At 40.9% G+C, this 25,134-nt stretch overlaps 1 protein-coding gene across 1 annotated transcript in view; it reads left to right on the top strand.

The window, feature by feature from the left end:
- KIF6 (kinesin family member 6) overlaps nucleotides 1–25,134 on the top strand; it is a 393,571-nt gene that overhangs the window by 144,912 nt on the left and 223,525 nt on the right. The window contains exons 7-9 of the mRNA XM_043450851.1: nucleotides 7,341–7,547; nucleotides 19,593–19,736; nucleotides 20,687–20,773. Coding sequence (XP_043306786.1) covers nucleotides 7,341–7,547; nucleotides 19,593–19,736; nucleotides 20,687–20,773 — 438 coding nt within the window. The remainder of the gene's footprint in view (nucleotides 1–7,340; nucleotides 7,548–19,592; nucleotides 19,737–20,686; nucleotides 20,774–25,134) is intronic.

Genomic DNA, 25,134 nt, shown 5'->3' with positions numbered 1-25,134 from the left:
CATGCCATAGAGATTCCGGAAAACTAGAAATTAACAAGAGCCAACAATTTAACAGACATTTTTGAATACTATTGTGTATTGTTATGCGAGGGTTGCAATGATGCATCAGACCTAGTCCCTGCCTTCAAGGAGCTCAGAGTCTAGGTGGGAGGAGGTAGAAAGTGAGAGCCTCCATAGAACCTTTCAGATAGGCCTTCCCTGAGAAGTAGGCTTCTGTTAAGTTGGAGGAAACTAACTTTCATCAGCCACAGACTACCAATATGATGAATCTGTAAGGGACTGGTGAGCCTGGGTTTTAGACTTTTACTCTATAAAAGAAACTTATTTATTCTCAACCCTCTGAAAAGGGAAACATTTGGCAAATGACAGATTAAAACATTTTTGATACCAAAGCCTCAAAAAGAATCTTAAAAAAAAAAAAAAGGATTATTAAATGATGGTCAATAACCAGTTAGAAAAAAGTCAGCACTGATTCACCTTAATTTCATTCACTTTTATGATAGGGTTATAAAAATTCATAGGTCAAGTAAATTCAGTTTATTTAATAAAGTCTCTCAAAATATCCTTGGGGATATAAAGAGAAATTGAAGATATTTGAAAGTACTCGGATTGAAGCCAATTAGAAAATACCCATGCGTGAAGTAGAAAGCAAAGGTGTCTTCATGGAATGGTATTGTTCTGCCCTACTCCATGTCCTTCAAAATTGTTTGGGTGAAGAGATATGAGATAGTTTCATTTGTAGATAGCACAAAATTGCAAAACAATAAAAATCCAGAATTACCTCAACAGATAGTCATGCTAGGATAAAAACTAATCAAATGCAGTCATCAAACAATAAGTATGTGTGTTTCCCAAAGAAATTCCGTAGCACAGGTAAAAGGCTGGAGCAAATATGATTTATCACTTTGTGTGCTATTTATTGGCAACACTAGATTTAGATTGTTCAGATTCCAGTTTTCTCTGCTGTGGTTAGGCTATGTTTGAAAGAATATACTCAATTCAGAGTGTCAGAGAGCCATATTTTAAAGAGTTTGATAAACAGTCGTGTAAGGCACAGTAGAAGAAACTGGAGCTACTAGTCTTAGAGAGTGTGTCAGTTTAATTGAGTGATTTAGGTGGGATTGTTATAGTCAGATATGTGCTTTGAGAGCATCACTCTGACTGCAAGGTGGGGAACAGTTGGAGGAGACAAGAGTAAATTTGGGGGTGGGGAGCTAGTAAGGAAAGAATGTAGTAACCCAGGTGAGAGGTAAAAGTTATTTGGAGAAGGAAAGAAGAGGATGGAGGTAAATGCCACAGAATGGATTAGACACAGCATGTGGGAAAGTGATGAGGTTGTTTGGGGTCACATTAAGTTCAAGAAGTTGGTAAGGCATTTTAATGACAATTATCAGTCCAGCTCTTGGACATTCTAATCTGGGGTACAGAGAAATTGTGGTTGGAAATGAGGACATGAGAGGCATCTGAACAGTAAACATCAATAGTGAGACATCTTTATGACCTTTTACAGTTCATGGACCATTTCAACACTTCAATCGGTAATTAGTATAACTCTCTGCAACAAAGCGAGTTTTATTATGGCATTTCAAAGGCATGAAAACCAAAATTACTTTATGTAAATTTGCTTAAGATTTCAACACTAGTAAGTGATGGAACCTGGGCTTAAAGAAACTGGGTCATCCAATTCCAAGTTCTAAGATTTGGGTGTGTGACCGTACCAATCCAATGAGAGTCCGTTGGACAGCAATGAGATCAAAGCAGTCAACGCTAAAGGAAATCAACCCTGGATATTCACTGGAAGAACTGATGCTGAAACTGAAGCTCCAATATTTTGGCCACCTGATGTGAAGAGCCAAATTGTTGAAAAAGACCTGATGCTGGAAAGATTGAAGGCAGAAGGGGACGATAAAGGACGACATGGTTGGGTGGCATCACCAGCTCAATGGACATGAGTCTGGGCAAGCTCTGGGTGATGCTGAAGAACAGGGAAGCCTGGCGTGCTGCAGTCCATGGGGTTGCAACCAATCCAATGAGAATCAGAGCTATGGAAGAGTTCCCCAAGGGGAAGAAATATGGAGACCACAGATGGCTTCAGACATGGCTGTTTTTACAGACTGGAGAGAAAAGAGCCCAATAAAAGAAAAGGAGGCTGAGCAAGCAGTTCGAGGGTGAGAGAGAGAGCACCAGGATGGTCTTTTGCTCTAGAAACCTGGGGACAGAAGAAGGGTGGAGAGCTTCCACAATGCAGAAATGGTGAGCATTCTTAGGCTTTACCTAAATGATCAGGATGCTCAGTGCTGAAAACAGATCACTTTCTATCCCACACATTTAGCTTTTTTTTTTCATTGTCCACTCTCATTTGACGCATTTTGTCAGTAGCTCCTGAACTATATTATAAACGCCTTGAGGGCAAGGTCCAGGCCTTCTTTTCCCTCTTGTCTCTGTACTGCCTAACATGGGGCTGTATACACAGACTGATATAAAATGTGAAAGCTCTCTGCATGCAGATGATTAATCATCACTAGAATTTTTCCAAAGGCACTGTCTCTAGTGCCAAGAGCACATTTGTTTAAAATGTGCACTTAAATTTGAATGAATCTGCCTAAATGGTGCCATCTGTTCTTAGGCAGTTTCAGAAAGGTTTTAGTACAGTTTTACCTTTAAAAGGACAAATGCAAGGGCATGCCTATGAGACATAAAGATGTCCTTAAGTAAACACAGAGCAGGCACTGGCACATTCAATCACACTTAAGCAGCTACACATTAAGAATGTTTTCTGAGGTTTAAGAAAATTTTAGCTAAGAGGACACCAACTACTACTTCATGCAGAAAATATTTATGAGAAGTTACAAAATTGTAGGCATGGACTCCTACACATATTACTGCATTTTAATTACAGACTACAGAAATACAATTTAATTTGCTGTACCCTTTGAAATGGGTTGACTCTTCCACTCTTTGCTAATGGCCCACATTTTACAGTGATTTCAGTGCCTCAATTTACAAGCTGAAGACAGCTGTTGGGGATAGTCTCTGTTAGTCATTTCTATCGATTGTCATTTGACTTTTGTTACAGTGCTGTAGGATTTATTGTTGTGTGAATATAACAGTGAAATGAAACCCATGTTTAAGTTCTGCAAATAACTTACAGTCACTTCCAAAACACCTCAACTTAGGTTCTAAATTTGAGTTTGCGGTTTTACATGCACGGTTATTTGCTGATCCACTTTAGCATGCAAAATCACACACTGGCTAGGTTTGGGTATAGTTACTGTGGCAACGAGTAATGGGTCAAATTTTCAGCCTGTTTAATTCACTAGCTACATCATCATCACCAAAAGTATGCCAGTATCTGGACATCTGTGTGTGTGCTGTGTGTGTGCCAAGTCGCTTCAGTCACGTCCGACTCTTTGTGACCCCATGGACTGTAGCCTGCCAGGCTCCTCTGTCCATGGAATTCTCCAGGCAAGAATACTGGAGTGGGTTGCCATACCCTTCTCCAGGGGACCTTCCTGACCCAGGGATCAAACCCGCATCTCCTGTGTCTCTGAATTGGCAGGAGTGTTCTTTACCACTAGCGCCACCTGGAAAGCCCCTGTAGGCGGATTCTTTACCAGCTGAGTTACCAGCGAAGCCCATGTATTTTGCTAGTTGGTATAAATCTACAATGGTGTATATCAAGAATTTACATTTACAGAAAGAACAGCATCCACATATGTTACCCTATCTGAATACATGTGTGTCCATATAGAAATTCTTTGTTAAATCCCATTTTGCAAAGGTGGAGATCTGAATGGCTTTATGCATATGAACATTCCTTTGGAATATTTTTAACTACTTTTTATTTTAGATATTTTTAGATGTCTGATATTCATTTACTTCTGATAATTTTTAAATAAAAGCAATAGGATGTTTCAGATAATGGTGAAGTCATCTCTCACAAAGGCAACCACTATCATTAATTTGCTATATCCTCTCAGTCCATTTTTTAAACTTTTAATGACCTAGGTTATGGCACCACAAGCTAATGTTTTTAAATAATATTGCCTTCTTAATTATCTAAACTTTATCATAGTATTTTTATCACTAACCTTCCATTTTCCCTCAACATTCTGTTTTAGAAATCAATGTCAACCTACACAGAAGTTGTTGCATTTTAGTGTTCTGTAGTTTGAAGTAGTCTAGTTTATTCATCTTTCCACTGCAAGATGTCCATTTAGGTTGTACATCTTGCAACAACTTCTTGCTGCCCTAAGCAGTGCTGCAGTGTCATTTGACTTTTGTGTCTGTCTCTGTCTCCCTCCCCTATCATGTCCCTGGCCCAGGTTTCCCTTTTGGAAATATTCCTAGTGAAGTGAAATGAAGTGTTTGCTCGGTCATGTCCAACTCTTTGCCACCCATAGACTGTAGCAGACCAGGCTCTTCTGTCCATGGTATTCTCCAAGCCAGAATACAGGAATGGGTTGCCATTTCCTTTTCCAAGGGATCTTCCTGACCCAGGGATTGAACCTGGGTCTCCGGCATTGCAGGCAGATTCTTTACCATCCAAGCCACCAGTAGTCAGTCTGTTATTGCTGGCTTGCGGGTCATAGGGAATTCTCTCAAAAAAAAAAAAGATTTTTAATTTGCAGTCCCACCATCTGTATATACTATTTCGACTTCCATTATCTTTACAAATACTTGTTTTGTTAGACTTTATTTCTTACATTTTTTCTGGTCTGATAGAGGTGGATGAAATAGTTAATTGCTAGATTTTAATTACTTGTCTTGAGTATTTGTAAGCTTGAGCATTTTTTTCAAAGACGTGTTGACCATATTCAGGTTTCCTCTTTATAGGGTACATATTCATATCCTTTGCTCATTTTTTTCTGAGTTGTTTGTCTTTCTTTTATTGCTTTGTGGGGGTTCTGTATTTCAAATGCTAATCTTTTGTCAGCCGCATATACTGCTAATATCACCTCCCAGTCTTTTAGCTTCATGGTAGATATCATGGCTTCCCAAGTGGCTCAGTGGTAAAGAATCCGCCTGCTAGTGCAGGAGTCATCGGTTCGATCCCTGGGTTGGAAAGATCCCTGAAAAAGGAAATGGCAATGCATGTAAATCCATGGCTGGTTCATGTCAATGTATGCCAAAAACCACTACAATATTGTAAAGTAATTAGCTTCCAACTAATAAAAATACATGGAAAAAATAAATAAACAAAAGCCAGAAAAAAAAAAAGGGGGAAATGGCAACCCCCTCCAGGATTCTTGCCTGGGAAATCCCATGGACAGAGGAGCCTGGCGGGCTGCAGTCCATGGAGTTGCAAAAAGTCAGACACAACTAAGCTACCAAACAGCAGCAGCAGCAGATATCATCACACAGAAGTTCTTTAATTTTGGATTATTTGATCAAGTATTTCAAATCCATTCATTTTTGTGTTTTATGTTTCTTCGTGGGTTATCTATTACTACCTTGGGTTGATTACAATATGCTGCTATATTTGATTAAGGTTAAAGTTGTATTATTCCATTCAAAAAAGCAACAACCAGACTTGTGGACATCTCCTGATAAAGAGATGCACCACCACTGGTAGCCTTGCTAAAGGGATAGGACATAAGTCTGGTCAAGCCCTCAATCCAGCTGCTGATACCCAAGAAATAGAGCTGACAGGACGAGTTGAACTCTCCCATGAGAACGTAGGCAGTCCAGACCGAGAAACTTTGGTCAAGTGGCTCAAGTTCTTCAGCAGATACTTTGTAAAGAAAACAAAGGGGTGGAAAGGGAATCAAGGTGGCTGGAATGAGAATCAAACACTTATCAAGCTAACAACCTAAGGACAAAACTAAAACTATAGTATCTAAGGATGCATACTTAAATGATAAAACCCTAAAAGTCTAAGGAAGGGATTACTACAGAGTCAGGAAGAAAATGTTTATTTTGGGGAAGAGGATTAGGATGGGTCTTCTGGGGTGCCTGGCAGAATAGTTTTTTGACCTAAGAGGGAGGTAGTAGGCTGTTTCCTTTGTATAATAAATCACTTCACTAAACTAAAAGAAAAAAAAGAAGTTGTGTTATTTTGCACATAAATCTTTATACATTCTGGAATTTATTTATGTGTATAGTGTGAGAAAGCAATCTAAATTTACATTTTCAAGACAGATAGCCCATTATTCCAACCCCATTTGTTAATAAGTCCATCCTTCCTCCTCTGTGCTATGATGTCACCCATGCCTTATGCAGAGTTCCTTAAATGAGCATAGCATGTTTCGCTGACCTACTTATCTGCTCCTGCAGCAGTACCACACTGTTTTAATTACTCTAGTGTTACGATTATCCCTGGATATATAGCAAGACAAGACCCTTTTCCTTATTATTCTTTCACGGAATTGGTTTTATTTTCAATATTTGCTCTCCCATCTCATTTTTAGAGTTAATTTGCTTTGCGCTGTAAACCAAATCAACAGCATTTGTATTTCAATTGCACTGAATATATTTCTTAATAGAGAGAGATTAATACAGAGATTAATTTTGGATTTTCCCATCCATGAAATGGTATATTAATATCTGACACCTCAATTTTTCAAGTTTCCATTTTGTATTCTTTAATATTATTTTATCATTTTCCTTGTAAATTACATATCTTTTATAAGATTAATGTCTTATTATCTCATCATCTTTGTTGCCATTATGAATAATGTATTTCCTGATTAATTATTGTTGGATTACTAGAACTTTACTGATTTCTCATATTTATCTTTCATCCAACAACTGTGCTCATTTTTTTAGTCCATAACAGTTTATTTGTAGATGTTCTTGCATTCTCTATGTAAACCACAATATTTTCTGTGTATAAGACACTTTAATTTATTTTCTATTACTATGCCTCATATCTTTTTCTTGTTTATTATTTTGACTGGGAGCCCCAGTTCAGTGTTAGGCAGTAGCAGTATGTTAGGTATCCTTGCCCATGGATTGTGTTTACAATTGTGTAATGAACTCTCAATGCACCCATTCCCAGCTCTTTTCTTATGAAATTCACATTGAACATTTTCAGTATGGCTAGCCAAAGTTAAGGTATGGACTGTGGTCATGTAATTAGGTAAACTTATTGTATTGTTTAAGAAGACCCAAGCTTTGCCTCATTCAAACTCTCACTTTCTGAATGAACATACCCATATCTGTTATCAGTCATTCAGGAGTAATTCATATCAAGAATCTCCGCTGCAAGCATCTTTACTCCATTTGAAAGTGTTCACTTCACAGGAAATGTCTTATCAGTGGAAATATAAATTTAAATCTGTTGCTAGTCTTCCAAAATTCTCATTGTTCATGTTTGTTTTACAACTTATTTATCATAGACTCCTATGAACCAAGCTTCAACTCGTTCTCACTGCATTTTCACCATTCACCTGTCAAGCAAGGAACCAGGATCTGCAACCGTGAGACATGCCAAGCTGCATTTGGTGGACCTGGCTGGTTCAGAGCGAGTTGCCAAGACTGGAGTCGGAGGCCAGCTTCTGACAGAGGCCAAGTATATCAACTTGTCCCTTCATTACTTAGAACAGGTAAACAGGTGGGGTAGGATGACATATACCTACCATTTTAATAAATTTTATTTATTCTTAATTGGAGGATAATTGCTTTACAATATTGTATTGGTTTCTGCCATCACCATGAGTCAACCATAGGTATACATATGTCCCCTTCCTCTTGAACCTCCCTCCTTTTGACGATGTACATAGCATCAGGCATTCTACTAGCATTTTTGCCCTGTTTTGTGTCCCAAAACAAAACATATATGATGTAAAATTATATTATATTGTGGCAAAATATATATAATGTAACATTTACCACTTTACTAATTTTTAAGTATACAATTCAGTGACAGCAAGTACATTGAAAATGTTGTACAATCATCACCACCATCCATTTCCAGAAGTCTCATAATCCCAAACAGAAACTCTGTACCCATTAAACAGTAACTCCCTTGTCTTTATACTCCCAGCCCCCATCGTGCCTATTCTACTTTCTGCTGCTATGAATTTGCCTATTCTATATACTCCTGTAAGTTGAATTATACAATGTTTCTCCTTCCGTGTCTGATTTCTTTCACTTAGCATAATTGCAAGACCCATCCATGTTTTTGCCTGTATTGGACTGTCCTTCCTTTTTTAAAGTAGTTATTGACTTATTTGGCTGCATTGGGTCTTAGCTGTGGCATGTGGGATCTTCACTGTGTCACGTGGGCTCTTTCATTGAAGTGCGTGGACTCTCTAGTTGTGGCCCAGAGGCTCGCTAGCTGCAGCACAGGCTCCAGAGCACTCCGGCTTCATTAGTTGAGGCACCCGGGCCTAGTTGCTCCATGGCATGTGGGATTTAATTCCCCAACCAGGGATCGATCCTCATCCTCTACACTGAAAGTGTGGAAGTGTAGGTATTGTTGTTGTTCAGTCTCTAAGTCGTGTCTGACTCTGCAGCCCCATAGACTGCAGCATGCCAGTCTTCCCTGTCCTTCAGTATCTCCCAGAGTTTGCTCAAACTCATGTCCATTGAGTCAGTGATGCTATCCAATCGTCTCATCATCTGTCACCCCCTTCCTGCCCTCAATCTTTCCCAGCATCAGGGTCTTTTCCAATGAGTCAGCTTTTCCCATCAGGTAGCCAAAGTTTTGGAACTTCATCTTCAACATCAACCCTTCCAATGAATATTCACAGTTGATTTCCTTTAGGATTGACTGCTTTGATCTCCTTGCAGTCCAAGGGACTCTCAAGAGTCTTCTCCAACACCATGGTTCAAAAGCATCACTTCTTTGGCACTCAGCCTTCTTTATGGTCCAACTCTCACATCCATACATGACTACTGGATAAACCATAGGTTTGGCTATACAAACTTTTGTTGGCAAAGTGATGTCTCTGCTTTTTAATATGCTGTCTAGGTTTGTCATAGCTTTCCTTCTAAGGAGCAAGCATCTTTTAGTTTCATGGCTGCAGTCACCATGGGACCATTTCATGGCAAATAGATGTCATGGTCTTAGTTTTTTTAACTAAGTTGAGTTTTAAGCCAGCTTTTTTACTCTCCTCTTTCATGCTCATCAAGAGACTCTTTACTTCCTCTTCAGTTTCTGCCATTAGAGTGGTATCATTTGCATATCTGAGGTTATTGATATTTCTCCCAGGAATCTTGATTCCAGCTTGTGATTCATCTAGCCTGGCATTTCCCATAATGTACTCTGCATATAAATTAAATAAGCAGGATAACAGAGCATCATTTCCACTTTGCCCCAGATACTTCATTCTTCCTGGAGCTATTTCTCTGCTCTTCCCCAGTAGCATATTAGACACCTACGAACCTGGGGCTCATCTTCTGGTGTCATATCTTTTTGCCTTTTCATACTGTTCATGGGATTTTTGAAGCAAGAATACTGGAGTGAGTTGCCATTCCTTCCTGTGGACCATGTTTTGTCAGAACTCTCCACTGTGACCTGTCTGTCTTGGATGGCCCTGCCTGGCCTGCTCATAGCTTCATTGAGTTGCACTAACCCCTTCACCACAACAAGGCCATGATCCATGAAGGGGGAATGTAGATATAGATATATCATATTTTGTTGATGAACATGACTTCTTTCGTCCTTTTTGCTCTTGTGAATAATGCTGCTATCAACATTGGGATAGCTACTATAATTCTGTATAAACCATTTCATTTAAACCTTGGAACAGTTGTGCACTGGATGTATTAATTATTACCCCCATCTTACAGTTTTTATAACTCACGTCCTCCCTAGGTCTTCGAAAGATCATGTAGCTAGTGGTGAGATAAGGATTTGAACCTTGAATTGCTTGACTCCAAAGCCTATGCTTTTTTTTTTTTTTACTTTGCTTATTGTTTTTATTGTAAAATTAGTAGTGGGTATGAATATAAGAAACACCCTCCATGGCTTGTTTGTTCCAGGCTGGTAGATTAGCTGTGAGGCCATAATGTATCTTTTCCACTTGTGGTGACTTCATCTGGTGGTGATTCTGACCCCACAACGGCTCTGTTTATCTAGCTTCCCTCCCTGTCTCCGCTCCAGGTTTACTACAGTCTGTCCTAGTGCATGCTCAATTTTTAATTTCTGAGTTTTATTTCAAGGGCAAAGAAAGCTCATCTGAATTTTGCTAAATAAATCTTCCAGAAAAAAAATTCTCTCTGAAAGGAGCGAATTGAATTAGATTTCTTTTTTTTTTTTTTTTTGAATTAGATTTCTTAAGTTCCTTTCAGCTCTGTGAGTAGAAACGCTGTGAGTTGAATGTTAAAGATGGCAACTAATTCCAAGAATAAAAAAAGAGAAACATGATCAAAAGCTAGAGTGGAGAAATACAGAGAGCATTGGCAAGGCAGAATGATTTGTTGATGAATGCTGGAGACTGAAAGATTTGAGAAAAAAATACTTTTTTTAAAGCTGCCTAATGAACCCTTTGGAGAATGATGTTGTCCTGATGTTAAATGCTTTCTAATGGTCAAGTTGGCTGAGAAAGCAGTTTGAAAGAAACCTAAGGGAACTCTCTGTGAACAAGGCACACACAATTAGGCTCTGACTAAATGAATCCCAGTGATGCAGTGCCCAGAGATTAAGGCCTGCATGTTGTTCAGATAGTGTTTCTGACAATAGTCAGCATTCCTGAACTCCTTCTTGCTCAACTATTACATACTAATTTTACTTAACAGATCTTTTTACTTTACAGGATGTTTATATAACATTGATATGAAAACACAATGAACTGTATTCAAAAGTGCTTTTTTTCAAAATATACCTACTTGTTTCAGATGTTAGCATTGTCCTTTAACTCCCATTAGATCTGTCCATTTGTGTGAAATTGTATTTATATTTTCTAGTTGAACCAAAATTTTCACCAATTATAATCATTCAAGAAAAACGTTCTGCTCCTAATCCTTTCTTTTTTCTTCATTCTATACAACCTTTGCAAGCTGTTACTTGTTATTAAAATTCTTCCTCTCCCTACCTTTCTTCACTTCAAAATTCTTGTAACCATCAGCCTTGTAACTATCAACCATGACAACCATAAGTAGTCATGGTGGCATTTGATTTTCTGTGTAGCTAGTTTATTTAACAGATATTTATATGGAGCAATAATGTGCCGAGGACTGCGCTAGGTCCTGGAGCACAGCGCTGAACAAAATTGGAAAAGGTCCTCACCCTGAAGCCTCACAGTCCAGTGGAGGGGTACACACTTTGAATAAGTAATCTGAATAAGGATACTTATTATAAGAATAAACCTGACTGTAATCCTGATGGGAACCTGAAGAGGAAGTCCAAGGGGCAAGAAGAGCTTGTCATGGGGGACTGGACTCAGACTGAGAGGGGAGAGTTAATGAAAGTTCTCTTGGGGCTGATGCAAAGCAGAGATCTGAGGAATGAGTTGGAGTGAGCCCAGCCAGGAGGTCGGGTCAGGGCATGTCAGACAGTGAGAAGTGGGAGCCTGTCGGCCCTTAGCTCCCACCGGGGGATTGATTCACCCAGGGTCCCAGTGACATTCACATGTCGTTGACTTTTGGCTCCCCAAATGTAATTTATCTGTTTCATAGACACCGGCTGAATCGCTGCAGCCATTACCTCTTTACACTGATGTACAAGTGTGTTCATGGAGGTCATGGCATAAAATAATGGAGAGAGGAAGAGAAAGAACAGATCAGCATGTGAGGAAAGAAGAGCATAAATATGGAAAAATGCAGAGTATGCACATGGGTATGTGGGGTTGAGTAAACCTAGGAGCTGCTGCCATAGAGGTTGTAAGAGGACAGTAGACAAATATTGGAATTTTACACAGACAGACAAGTGAGAGTCTACCAGAGAATACCTGGGAATGAGAATGATAAAAAGAAAGAGCAGATACTGTTGATGAAATAACAGAATTCAAGGACTTTTATAAAGAAAGTTTCCTTATGAAGGACTTAATTATGAGGCTATGAGACTGGAAGTATAACACAATTTAGTTTAATCAGCTTCATTCATTCATTCAGAAAATTGTGATTGAGTGTCCGCTGGGTGCTACCAGTTACGTTAGGCAATGGGGCTCGACTTATGATTGAGAAATAGTCTGTGCTACCATGTCATTCAGTCAAAGAGCCTAGCATATAAATAAGAGCTTACAGTGCAGTAAGCTAAACGCTATCACAGAAACTCATGTAGAGGTTGGTGACTAATTACATCCTTTCTGTCTCAGTTTCAATATATAAGATGGAGATAGACTAGGAAAAGATAGTTTGGTAACCATTCTTACATGAATTAACCAACACTGGGTATAGAAATTCCATGTGATTGTGACTGCCCCCTGGACATTACTGCAAGACCTTACACCTGCTCTCAGGGCACAGTCGTTCTGAGTTGAATGTACCTTATTATGCTCAAAAGTAAGTAAGTTTCTGAGTGCCCGAGTACTGTTGGTTTTGGAGTTTTCCTTGTGTATGTAGTACTTTTTCCAAAAAGTCTCCTCGAAAACATTTTAAGCCACAATAACAGGGTGCATCTTGGCCCTAGAAATCGAGCCCTTGGAGAAAAAGGAAGGAGCCGTGCATACTTGTTCCAACCAGAAGCCTCACCGAGCACTCCTCGGGTGACCCTGGGTCTCTGTCAGGCCAAATATCAAGTGAGAAACCACTGGGAACAGAGTGTTTGCTCTGCACTCCCACAGAAGTCAGAATCTGGGTTACCCCTGCCAGTTAGCCAGCATGAGTGGGGCTTTTTCAGAGTGTCTCTTTCCACTTGGCTTCCACTGAATTTGCTGCATTCAGGAGAGAAAGCTGTTGGTGCCATGCTAGTTGTAACTCTGTCAGTCTTCTCAGGGGATAATCTTCCATGGACATCTGAGCTCTTTATTTTTTTAAAGGTTTCTTTTTTTTTTTTATAAGATTTGCTTTAATGTGAACCATTTTTAAAGTATTTATTGAATTTGTTACATAACTGTTTCTTTTTTATGTTTTCTAAGTACTTAGAAAACTCTTAGATATTTAATTGATGATTCATAAACAGTAATGCTCCCTCTCTGCATATCTGTCAGACCAGCACCTGTTTGGTCTTCTATTTGGTATTTGGGCCACCCTTGCCTGTTTCAGATATTTGTCCCCTGGTTCTTAGGATCCAGAGCTCTACTCAGCGTCCCATGCTACCACCTTGCCTGTCAGACTGTAGTCTACCATATTCCTTACTTTGCAATTACACTGAAACTTAGTTTTCCCACATCTGCTACTAATGACCCTCACAGTGCTTTCCTAGGTAAAACTAATTAAGTCACTCATTCAGTCATTCATATTCACTTAACAGAAAAGTACTGAGATTATGTTATATTACTCAGATTTCTTAGTTGCAAACTGGGAAATTCACTCTAGCTAATTTAAGTGGCAGAGAGTTTATTAAACATGAAGAATCTCAAGAAAAATTAGAAAACTGGGCTGGGGTATGACCCAGCTAGGAGCAGAGCAACTGAGAGAGCCTTCTAACCAGACCCCTGAACGGCTCTGTTAAACACTGCTGTTATCCCCACTGCACATGTAGGACATTAGGTCCTAGTTTTCAGAAACTTCTCTGTAGCTGCCTTGAAAGAACCAGATGTCAAGCTGCCACACTAATCTCCTGCAAAATGGTCTCCCTACTTATGGCCTCCAATCTCATCTGTTGTTGTTGTTCTGTCACTAAGTCATGTCTGACTCTTTGTGACCCCATGGAGTGCAGCACTCCTCTGTCCTCCAGTATCTCCCAGAGTTAGCTCATATTCATGTCCATTGAGTCAGTGATGCCATCCAACCATCTCATCCTCTGAAATCCCCTTCTCCTTTTGCCTTCAGTCTTTCCCATCATCCCAGGTTCTTTTCCAATGAATCAGCTCTTTTGCATCAAGTGGCCAAAGTATTGGAACTGGAGCTTTAGTAACAGTCCTTCCAATAAATATTCAGGGTTGATTTCCTTTAGGATTGACTGGTTTGATCTTCTTGCATTTCAAGGGACTCTCAAGAGTCTTCTCCAACACCACAGTTCAAAAGCATCAACTCTTCAGCACTTCTTTGTGGCCCAGCACATCCGTAGATGACTACTGGGAAAACCATAGCTTTGACTATACGGATCTTTGTCAGCAAAATGATGTCTCTGCTTTTTAATACGCTTTATAGTCTTGTCATAACTTTCCTTCCAAGGAGCAAGCAACCTTAATTTCATGGCTGCAGTCACAATCCGCAGTGATTTGGGAGCCCAAGAAAATAAAATCTGTCACTGCTTCCACTTTTTCCCCTTCTATTTGCCTTGAAGTGATGGGACCAGATGCCCTGATCTTAGTTTTCTGAATGTTGAATTTTAAACCAGGTTTTTCTCTCCTCTTTCACTCTCATCAAGAAACTCTTTAGTTCCTCTTCACTTTCTACCATTAGAGGGATATTATTTGCATATCTTAGGTTGATATTTCTCCTTGCAATCTTGATTCCAGCTTGTGATTCATCAAGCCTGGCATTTTGCATGATGTACTCTGCATATAAGTTAAACAAGCAGGGTGACAATACACAGCTTTGTCATACTCCTTCTCCAATTTTGAACCAGTCAGTTGTCCCACATAAGGTTCTAGCTGTTGCTTCTTGACCCACACACAGATTTCTCAGGAAACAGGTAAGGTGGTCTGGTATGCCCAGTTCTTTAAGAATTTTCCACAGTTCGTTATGATCCATACAGTGGATTCACTAAGCTTTTGCATAGTGAATGAAGCAGAAGTAGATGTTTTTCTGGAATTCCTTTGCTTTCTCTATGATCCAATGGATTTGGCAACTTAATCTCTGGTTCCTCTGCACTTTTTAAACCCAGTTTGTACATCTGGAAGTTCTTGGTTCACAAACTGCTGAAACCTAGCTTGAACGATTTTGGAGCATACCCTTACTAGCAAGAGAAATGAGCACAATTGTATGGTAGTTTGAACATTCTTTGGCATTGCCCTTCTTTGGGACTGGAATGAAAACTGATCTTTTCCAGTCCTGTGGCCATTGCTGAGTTTTCCAAATCTCATTATTGTCTCTCCTTGCTGTTCTCTAAAACTCTATATTGTGATGGGTATATCTTTTTTTTTCTCCCTTGCCTGTCACTTCTCTTCTTTTCTCAGCTATGTGTAAAGCCTCCTGAGACAACCATTTTGCCTTCTTGCATTTCTTTTTCTTGGGGGTGGTTTTAGTCATCCTGTACTATGTTACGAACTTCTGTCCATAGTTCTTCAAGCACTCTCCCTAGCAGATCTAATCCCTTGAATCTGTTTGTCACCTGGCCTTGTGATTTCCCCTACTTTCTTCAAATCAAACCTGAATTTTGCAGAAAGGAGCTGATGATCTGAGCCATAGTCAGCTCCAGGTCTTGTTTCTGCTGACTGTACAGAGCTTTTTCATCTTCAGCTTCAAAGAGCACAATCAATCTGATTTTGATATTGATCATCTGTTGATGTCCATGTGTAGAGTCGTCTCGGGTTGCTGGAAAAGTGTGTTTCCTCTGGTCAGCATGTTCTCTTGACAAAACTGTTTTCTCTAGCCCTGCTTTATTTTGTATTCTAAAGCCAAACTTGCCTGTTATGTGGGTATCTCTCAACTTCCTATTTTTGCATTCCAATCCCCTATGATAAAAAGAACATCTTTTTTTAGTATTAGTTCTAGAAGGTCTTCTAGATCTTCATAGAACTGGTCAACTTCAGCTTCTTGGGCCCCAGTGGTTGGGGCATAGACTTGGGTTGCTGTGATGTTGCATGGTTTGCTTTGAAAATGAACTGGGATCTTCCTGTTGTTTTTTGAGGTCAGACTTTTCTGTTGATTATGAGGGCTACTCCGTTTCTTCTAAGGGATTCTTGCCCACAGTAGTAAATATAATGGTCATCCGAATTAAATTCACCCATTCCCATCCATTTTAGTTCACTGATTCCTAAGATGTTGATATCCAATCTTGCCATCTCCTGCTTGACCATGTCCAATTTACTTTGAATCGTGGACCTAACATTCCAGATTCCTATGCAGTACTGTTCTTTACAGCATTGGACTTTACAGTCACCACCAGACACATCCACAACTGAGCATCATTTCCGCTTTGGCTCAGCTACTTCATTCTTTCTGGAGCTCTTAGTGATTGCCCTCCACTCTTCCCCAGGTGCATATTGGACATCTTCTGACTGCAGACTCATCTTCCAGTTTCACGTCCTTTTGCCTTTTCATACTGCTCATGGGGTTCTTGTGACAAGAATACTGGAGTGGTTTGCCATTCCCTCCTCTAGTGGACCACATTTTGTCAGAACTGTTCACTATGACCTGTCTGTCTTGGGTGACCCTGCACGGCATGGCTCATAGGTTCACTGAGTTATGCAAGCCCCTTTGCCACAACAAGACTGTGATCCATGAAGGGGACCGCTCCCATTTACTCACCTCCAAATCCCACACAGGTGTCTCTGCTTGATGGAGGTAGGTGTCATGCAAACTGTGAGCTCTATGAGAGACTAGGAAATGACATTTTGTAGGAAGCAGGACTAGATTGGGGACTGTCATGAGAGCTGAAGAAGACAGCTTAGTTTCTGCCACAAGTACTGGTTACTGCTCTTGGCAGTGGGGATGGAGCCATGAGCAAGAGAAACCAAGTGTTTTATTTCTGCCTTGTGGAGCAGAAAGTCTAGTAGGGAAGCAGATAACAAACCATTAAATGAATAAAATTTACTTGTTTAACTAAATAATAAATGAATAAAATTACTTGAGGAAAAAATAGCATAGACTAAGAACCTTGATATTGGAGTGTTACTTTTGATAGAAGGTTCAGGGAAAACCCTGGTGAGGAAATAAAACTTGAGCAAAGACTTGACTGATAAGAAGCAGGAAGCTGTAAGAAAGTCTGGGGCAGGAGCATCCCGGGTTAAAAGAAACAAGTTCAAAGGCTGTGACATTTGGCCGGGCACAGCAACAGCAAAGCCAGTGTGGGCCACGAAAGCACCATAGGAGATGAGGTCAGACAGGTAGACAGGAACGAGCACACAGGGCCTGGGTCATCACACCAAGTACACGGGAGGCTGTAAGCAGGACAGTGACCAGATGTAACTTACGTTTCATAAAGATGCCTCTGACTGCTCTGCAGAGAGGAGACCACGGGAGGGCACAAGGAGAAGCAAGGAGACTGATTCAGACCCTGGAGCAGTTGTCCAAGGAAGGGACAATGGTGGCTTGAACTGTAATAGTGGCAAAACAGGTGAGAAAAGTGGTCCAATCCTGGGTGTATTTTGCAGGTAAACCTAGTAGAAATTGGATGCTGGAATTGGGGAACTCAAGAATGATGCCTAGAGTTTTGGACTCTGCCATAGGTGGATGGTGGGACCACTAATAATGATGGGTAAAATCTGAGAAAGTCTCTAAGACTTGGGGGTAAAGGAGAGAGGAAGTCAGGAACAGACATCCAGGTGGAGATACAGAGTTGCCGCAGGGATAGTAGCTCAGGGAAGGGGCAGAGGCTGATGCTGTAAGCTGGGGAGACATTGGGACATGGTTATATTGAGTTGACCAAAAAGTTCATTCAGGTTTTTCCATTGCATGTTATGGAAAAACTTGAATGAACTTTCTGGCCAACCTAATATTTAAAAACAAGGAAGTGGATGAGATTACACAGGGAGAGACTATAGATAATAAAAAGATGAGGATCCAGGACTGGAGCCTTGGAGCACTTCAATAGATTGAGGTGAAGATAAAGAAGCATTTGGAAAGAAGATAAAGAAACACTCATTAACTAATTTTTAAAGAAAAATAAAACCCAGAAAAGTGTGATAGTCTGATTACCACGTGAATAAAGTGTTTCCTGAAACAAGCAGTGAATACCCATGTTGATGCCTTCCTTAAATCAGAGGTCTAGTAAGATAGTGGTCAGTGCTTTCCGTTCACTGGGGTCACTGGTGACCTTGGCAAGATCCATCTTAGTCTAGTACTGTTGTGGCTTGCAGGATGGGTGTGATCCAGGTGAGAAAGAGAGAAATTAATGCAAAGAAAGGGGTTAATTTTAGGAGCAAAATAGGTGAAAGGAGAACAGGGAGGAGACAGAGGGCTGGACTTGGGCTAGGGCCAGACAGTAATAGCAGGAAGGGTGGGATGTGAGGGGGATTGGTGGGATGTGAGGGGGATTTAGGGGTGGCTATAGGCTGCTTACTTCCCTGGTGGCTCAGAGGTTGAAGCGCCTGCTTGCAATTGGGAGACCTGTGTTCAATCCCTGGGTTGGGAAGATCCCCTGGAGAAGGAAATAGCAACCCACTCCAGTATTCTTGCCTGGAGAATCCCATGGACAGAGGAACCTGGTGGGCTACAATCCATAGGGTCGCAAAGAGTCCCTACACCACTGAGGGACTTCACTTTCACTTTCACTTTCATAGGCTGCTTACACCTAGAAGAAGGGTGTGCAGCCATCAGCTCAGATCAAAGGCAGGGAGAAGAAACTGGGTAGATGTTTGAAACAAAAGGATAAGGTGTGAGGGTCCATCTCTCAGAGTGGAAAAGTGATTTTTAAGAAAATCTCACAGGATTTCTGATTCACAGTAAAACCTGTGGTCATTCGTTTAAAGGAAGACCAGTGGTATCATTACATGATTTTGCTAAAAGCATCCTTTAAAAGCAATACTCCCATCTTATTTTGTAACTAAAGGAATAGAGAAAGTTCTGGTGATGAGAATTACACACCAGGGAATAGGGAAGACTAGAGCATTGGCAGGTGTTGGCAGAATTCTCAGGAGCCCAGACCTGGTGATTCCCCTGAAGTCACATGTCACATCTGTGGGTGATTTATTCCTGGCGCTTTGCAGTGGGCATCCTGGCACTGGATTCATCTTCCCCAGAAACCCCTGAAACCCTGGTGGCTTCCTTTGGGGACAACCCACACCATCTCTTCATCCATCTCCCAAACATTCGTCTACTACCTTCCCATTAAGTACCTAAGACACTCCTGAGGAGCAAGATGAGCAGGTTCCAGCTGAATCAAGGTCCCCTTGCCCATCACTTAATAGTGAAAGGCAACACGCATACAGCACTTATTATGGGCTAGTTCTACTCAAAGGTAATTTGTACATTTGAACTCTTCTAATCATCCCAACTACTCATAGGGTAGATGCTGTCTTTTCCATGTTTGGCGGATGAGGCCACTGAAGCCAAAATGCTGAATAACATGCCCCTGAAAGGCTGGAATCTGGACCTGGACAATCTGATGCCAGAATCTGGTGTCTGTTGTCTCTTGTGGTTCTAATTCAGGGTTCTGTCTCTCTTACCTTGAGGAAGAGGCATTCAGACCAGTTTTGGCAGGAATTTTAAAATCTGGCATGATTTACCCTTGAGTTTTTAATATAAATGTCCCAGTGATGGAAAAAGAGAACATATACAATTCTGTACAAGTTATATCATCTGTCCAGCAATTCCAGGATTCATCTTGGACAGGTTTTGCTACGTTTGCTTCATTTCCTCTTCACCATGACTGTACTGACTATTGTTAAGATTATCCTGAGCCCAGTTTTGGGGGTCACTGCATTTTGTATCAGTGTTTGTCAGCTGTGCATTTTCTGCTAAGTTAACGCTGCCGTTTCTCTCCTTCCCCACAGGTTATCATTGCCCTCTCAGAAAAGCACCGCTCGCACATTCCGTATCGGAACTCCATGATGACCAGCGTCCTGAGAGACAGCCTGGGAGGGAACTGCATGACGACCATGATCGCCACACTCTCTTTAGAGAAAAGGAATGTCGACGTACGTTGGTTCTTCTTTCCGGAGATCTTAGTCTGAGTTTTTGTGCTAGTCTGTGAGATGGAGTTCAGGGTCCCGGGTGGGTCTCCATCTTCTCAGCTGGGCTGGGGTGTGCCTGCAGAGGTAAAGATGCCCCCAGAATTCAGAGCCTTGGGTTATGTGCCAGTGCTGAAACTCCCCCTTTTGAGAACTGAGTTCACATAGCAAGGGATGGTTTGCAGAAAACTTCGTACACACATTTTGGAAGACCTGCTGATGGGTTGTTTACCTTGGCCGGAGACCTGAGAGAGGAAACCCATCAGCTTCTCCTGACCCTTCTCTACTCCTGGTTGCTTAGATGCCTTGGAGACATCACCAAGATGTGAGCCTAGACGTGTCCCTGAGCCCCACACCAGGACACCTCAGTAGAGGCTGGCTGCCAAATGTCCCAGGTGGCTTTAGAGCCAGCTGATATTTCACAGCATTTCAGTTTAATGGATGGGATTCAGGCTTTCTCTAAGAGAGGAAAACGGGAAGTACCCAGGTGTCTCTCCAAACAAGGCCCAGGTCCAAGTGCATTGTGAGATACCTTGGAAAGCCTCTCTTTGGGGCCTGTTTATTTATTTTATTTATTTTATATATTTATTTTGTACCCTTTGATGATGCTTATGGATGGTGGTGCCTTCTATGATTCTGCTTTGCATAGTGTGGTTCTGGTTTGACAGAATAGTAGAAAATCACATGCCAATTGTCACTTAGAGCCTCAGATCTTCCACATTTTGGGCATTGGTCATTTTATTAAGCTCAAACAAAACTTTAATGAAAAATAAATTTCCAGGGAAGAGCTTCCTAATTTGGAAGCCTGTTTCCTCATTGTGTTTTATGAACTTTGTTGTATGCATTTTTCCTGTGAGCAGAAGTTGTTTTCTCTCTATGTGCAATAACACTTTAAGGACATAATCTTGCTTTCTTAGGAGTCTATATCTACCTGCAGATTTGCACAACGAGTGGCACTCATAAAGAATGAAGCTGTTCTTAATGAAGAAATCGATCCCAAATTGGTAAGCAACTTTTAACTATGTTTAAAAAAAAAAAAAATCCAAGTATGTAGCTTAGCTAAAGCCTGGGGGGCACTCACTTCCCATAACCAGGCGATGTTCTAAATACCAGAAACGTGCAAAATCATTTAATTCTCACGACAGCCTCATGAGTAGATGACATCTCCTGCTCTACCTTGAGCTGCCCTGGTATCTCAGTTGGTAAAGAATCCGTCTGCAGTGCAGAAGACCCCAGTTCAATTCCTGGGTCTGGAAGATCCACTGGAGAAGGGATAAGCTGCCCACCCCAGTATTCTTGGGCTCCTCTGGTGGCTCAGCTGGTAAAGAATTCACCCCCAATGTGGGAGACCTGGGTTTGATCCCTGTGTTGAGAAGATCCCCTGGAGAAGGGAAAGGCTACCCACTCCAGTATTCTGGCCTGGAGAATTCCATGGACTCTATAGTCCGTGGGGTTGCAAAGAGTTGGACGTGACTGAGCAACTTTCACTTTCCTCTACCTTATAGGTGACAAAAGGAAAGCATGAGAATATTTAGTGACTTGATCTGAGTTGCATTACTAATAGGTCACAGAACAGGATTCAGACACAGGCAGTCTGACCCCAGGGCCTGTGCTGTTATCTACAGCCCCCTGTCAGATACAGAGAGTCCTGAGGACAGACATGGAATCATACACAGTTATATTTCTAGAAAGATCCTAGCCTTTCAGTGGTTATTAAATAGAGTAGTATTCTGCATAACTGTTCTTTTACTTATTCTAGAGATTTTTAAAAGTTAGTAGTTGGTTGTATCCATGGAAAAATAGCTAAGCCTCTATGTTTATAAAAGTTCATTCTTCTTTATCAAAGTGCTTTATTTAAGGAAAGATATTTGTAAGTTACCTGATTCAGCTACTCATTATAAATGCAGAGATGTCTTCTTTCTTTTTTTAGTCTTCTTCTACAAATAAAATAAAACAAGGAATTCATTTGCACCAACATGGAAAATGTTGAATTACAATATCTCAATTTTGTAAAACTCCAAAATTAAGATTATACTACTTCTTAAATCACTCCCCTTTAGAAAAAAAAAAGATTTCTCTAGAAAATAAACTAGGGTAAGCTTGGTTATTGTTTAGTCACTCAGTCATGTCCAGCTCTTTGCGAACCCATGGACTGGAGCAAGCCAGGCTTCCCTGTCCTTCACCGTCTTCTGGAGCTTGCTCAAACTCATGTCTGTTGAGTCAGTGATGGCATCCAACCATCTTGTCCACTGTCATCCCCTTCTCCTCCTGCCTTCAAACTTTCCCAGCATCAGGGTCTTTTCTAATGAGTGGACTCTTCACATCAGGTGGCCAAAGTATTGGAGTTTCAGCTTAAGCATCAGTCTGTCCAATGAATATTCAGGACTGATTTCCTTTAGGATGGGCTGGTTGGATCTCCTTGCAGTCCATGGGACTCTCAAGAGTCTTCTCCAGCACCATAGTTCAAAAGCATCAATTCTTCAGTGCTCAGCCTTCTTTATGGAAAGATGGCACAGAAGACAGAAACGGTGTGGACCTCACAGAAGCAGAAGATGTTAAGAAGAGGTGGCAAGAATACACAGAAGAACTACACAAAAAAGATCTTAATGACTCAGATAACCACGATGGTATAATCACTCACCTAGAGTCAGACATCTTGGAGTGTGAAGTCAAATGGGCCTTAGGAAGCATCACTACAAACAAAGCTAGTAGAGGTGATGGAATTCCAGTTGAGCTATTTCAAATCCTAAAAGACAATGCTGTTAAAGTGCTGTGCTCAATATCCCAGAAAATTTGGAAAACTCAGCAGTGGCCATAGGACTGGAAAAGCTCAGTTTTCATTCTGATCCCAAAGAAGTGCAGTGCCAAAGAATGTTCAAACTACGGCAAATTTTACTCATTTCACATGCTAGCAAAGTAATGCTCAGAATCCTCCAAGCTAGGCTTCAACAGTACGTGAACCAAGAACTTCCAGATGTTCAGGTTGGATTTAGAAAAGGTAGAGGAACCAGAGATCAAATTGCCAACATCCATTGAATCATAGAAAAAATAAGAGAATTCCAGGAAAACATCTACTTCTTCTTCATTGACTATACTAAAACCTTTGACTGGAAAGCTCAAACTGAAAAATTCTTAAAGAGATGGGAATACCAGACCGCCTTACCTGCCTCCTGAGAAACCTGTATGCAGGTCAAGAAGCAACAGTTAGAACCAGACACGGAACAACAGACTGGTTCCAAATTGGAAAAGAAGTACATCAAGGCTGTATATTATCACCCTGCTTATTTAACTTATATGCAGAGTACATCATGCAAAATGCAGGGCTAAATGTATCACAAGCTGGAATCAAGATTGCCGGGAGAAATATCAATAACCTCAGATATGCAGATGGTACCACCCTCAAGCAGAAAGTGAAGAGAAACTAAAAAGCCTCTTGATGAAAGTGAAAGAGGAGAGTGAAAAAGCTGGCTTAAAACTCAACATTCAAAAACCGAAGATCATGGCATCCGGTCCCATCATTTCATGTCAAATAGATGGGGAAACAATGGAAAGAGTAACAGACTTTACATACTTGGGCTCCAAAATCACTGCAGGTGGTGGCTGCAGCCATGAAATTAAAAGATGCTTGGTCCTTGGAAGAAAAGCTATGACAAACCTCAGTTCAAATCAGTTCAGTCGCTCAGTCATGTCCAACTCCTTGCTACCCCATGGACTGCAGCACGCTAGGCCTCCCTGTTCATCACCAACTCCCGGAGTTCACTCAAACTCATGTCAGTTGAGTCAGTGATGCCATCCAACCATCTCATCTTCTGTCGTCCCCTTCTTCTCCTGCCATCAATCTTTCCCAGCATCAGGGTCTTTTCTGATGAATGGGCTCTTTGCATCAGGTGGCCACATTATTGGAGTTTCGGCTTAAGCATCAATCCTTCCAAAGAATATTCAGGACTGATTTCCTTTAGGATGGACTGGTTAGATCTCCTTGCAGTCCAAGGTACTCTCAAGAGTCTTCTCCAACACCACAGTTCAAAAGCCTAGACAAGCCTGCTGCTGCTGCTGCTAAGTCACTTCAGTCGTGTCCGACTCTGTGCAATCCCATAGACGGCAGTCCACCAGGCTCCACCGTCCCTGGGATTCTCCTAGACAGCGTCTTAAAAAGCAGAGACATTACTTTGCCGACAAAGGTCCATATTTTCAAAGCTATGATGTTTCCAGTAATCATATATGGATGTGAGAGTTGGACCACCATAGAGAAGCTTGAGTGCAAAAGTTTGGTAGTATACATTATTTAAAAAAAAAAAAATCTAAAATTTTTCTAATGGCACTTTATTTACAAATTTCTCAAATTCCAAAAAATGAAAATCTTGAGTTCACCCATTACCCATCTTATTACTTCCTCTTGAGTGTTGGCCCTTCCTTCCCTGAAATCATTCCATCAAAGCATAGAAGGAAAGGAGGAGAGAAGAATAGTGGGACTGACCATTTTGTCCTTCTTGCCTCCGGGAGCCTGAACTCGCCTGATGGAATTCTCTTCTGGAGAAACCAGTGAGTGAGGAACATCCCTTTTTCCAGGCCAGCCCCTGCTCACATACCAGCGTCACAGGGCACCACCCCACCCCCCTGAAAAAAATGAGACACGATGCAAAGGCCTAAGACAAGTGGAACTGAATTCCTAGGATGAATCCCTCTGCTATTCCCACCCTGCCCGCCTCCCTGTAACATTACTGTGCAAAAGGAGAAAGACAGGAGTGGGCTTATTAGCCTGAAGACAAAAATTACTTCATAACTAAAGAAAAATAAACATATTAGACATTGGAGGTTTTTCCCTTCAAATTTGGCTGCGGAGACTTTTCTTTGAAGGAACTTGAGGAATTTGAAGAAAGATGAACATTATCATGTGTTTGATGTAGGTCTGTGAGAGATTTAATGAAACGAGAAATCAGGAGTCAAAAGCTAATAGCTGATAATTGCACAAATGTTGAGGTCTTCCTGGTACAGAATAATCTGGTAATTGACAAGTGTTGTTTCCTGATCTCCTTTATAATTGCTTCTAAAAACTGACACTACTGTTCATTATTTGAAGTACAGAGCTTTTATGAAACACACGTGACAATTGAAAAGTTGTCCTCAAAACCACGCAGAACACAACTGGATGGGGAAAATAAACACCAGATTTGGGGTAGTGGTAGTGGGAAATTCATTTAGGGAAAGCTCTACAGGGCTAAGGGCTTCCTAAGAGTCTGCAGTGTTTTATCTCTTAAGCTAAGTAGTCAATACCTGAATGTTCACTTAAGCTTAGAAGTAAGTACAAGGTATTATTTATACCTCTTTGTTTATCTGAAGTAGTTCCTACTAAAATGTAAAATCA

This window comes from Cervus canadensis, chromosome 28 (genome assembly GCF_019320065.1).
Source record: "Cervus canadensis isolate Bull #8, Minnesota chromosome 28, ASM1932006v1, whole genome shotgun sequence".
Classification (NCBI taxonomy): domain Eukaryota; kingdom Metazoa; phylum Chordata; class Mammalia; order Artiodactyla; family Cervidae; genus Cervus; species Cervus canadensis.
The sequence above is the reverse complement of the archived record's forward strand: the minus strand, read 5'-3'. Positions and strand labels throughout refer to the sequence as shown.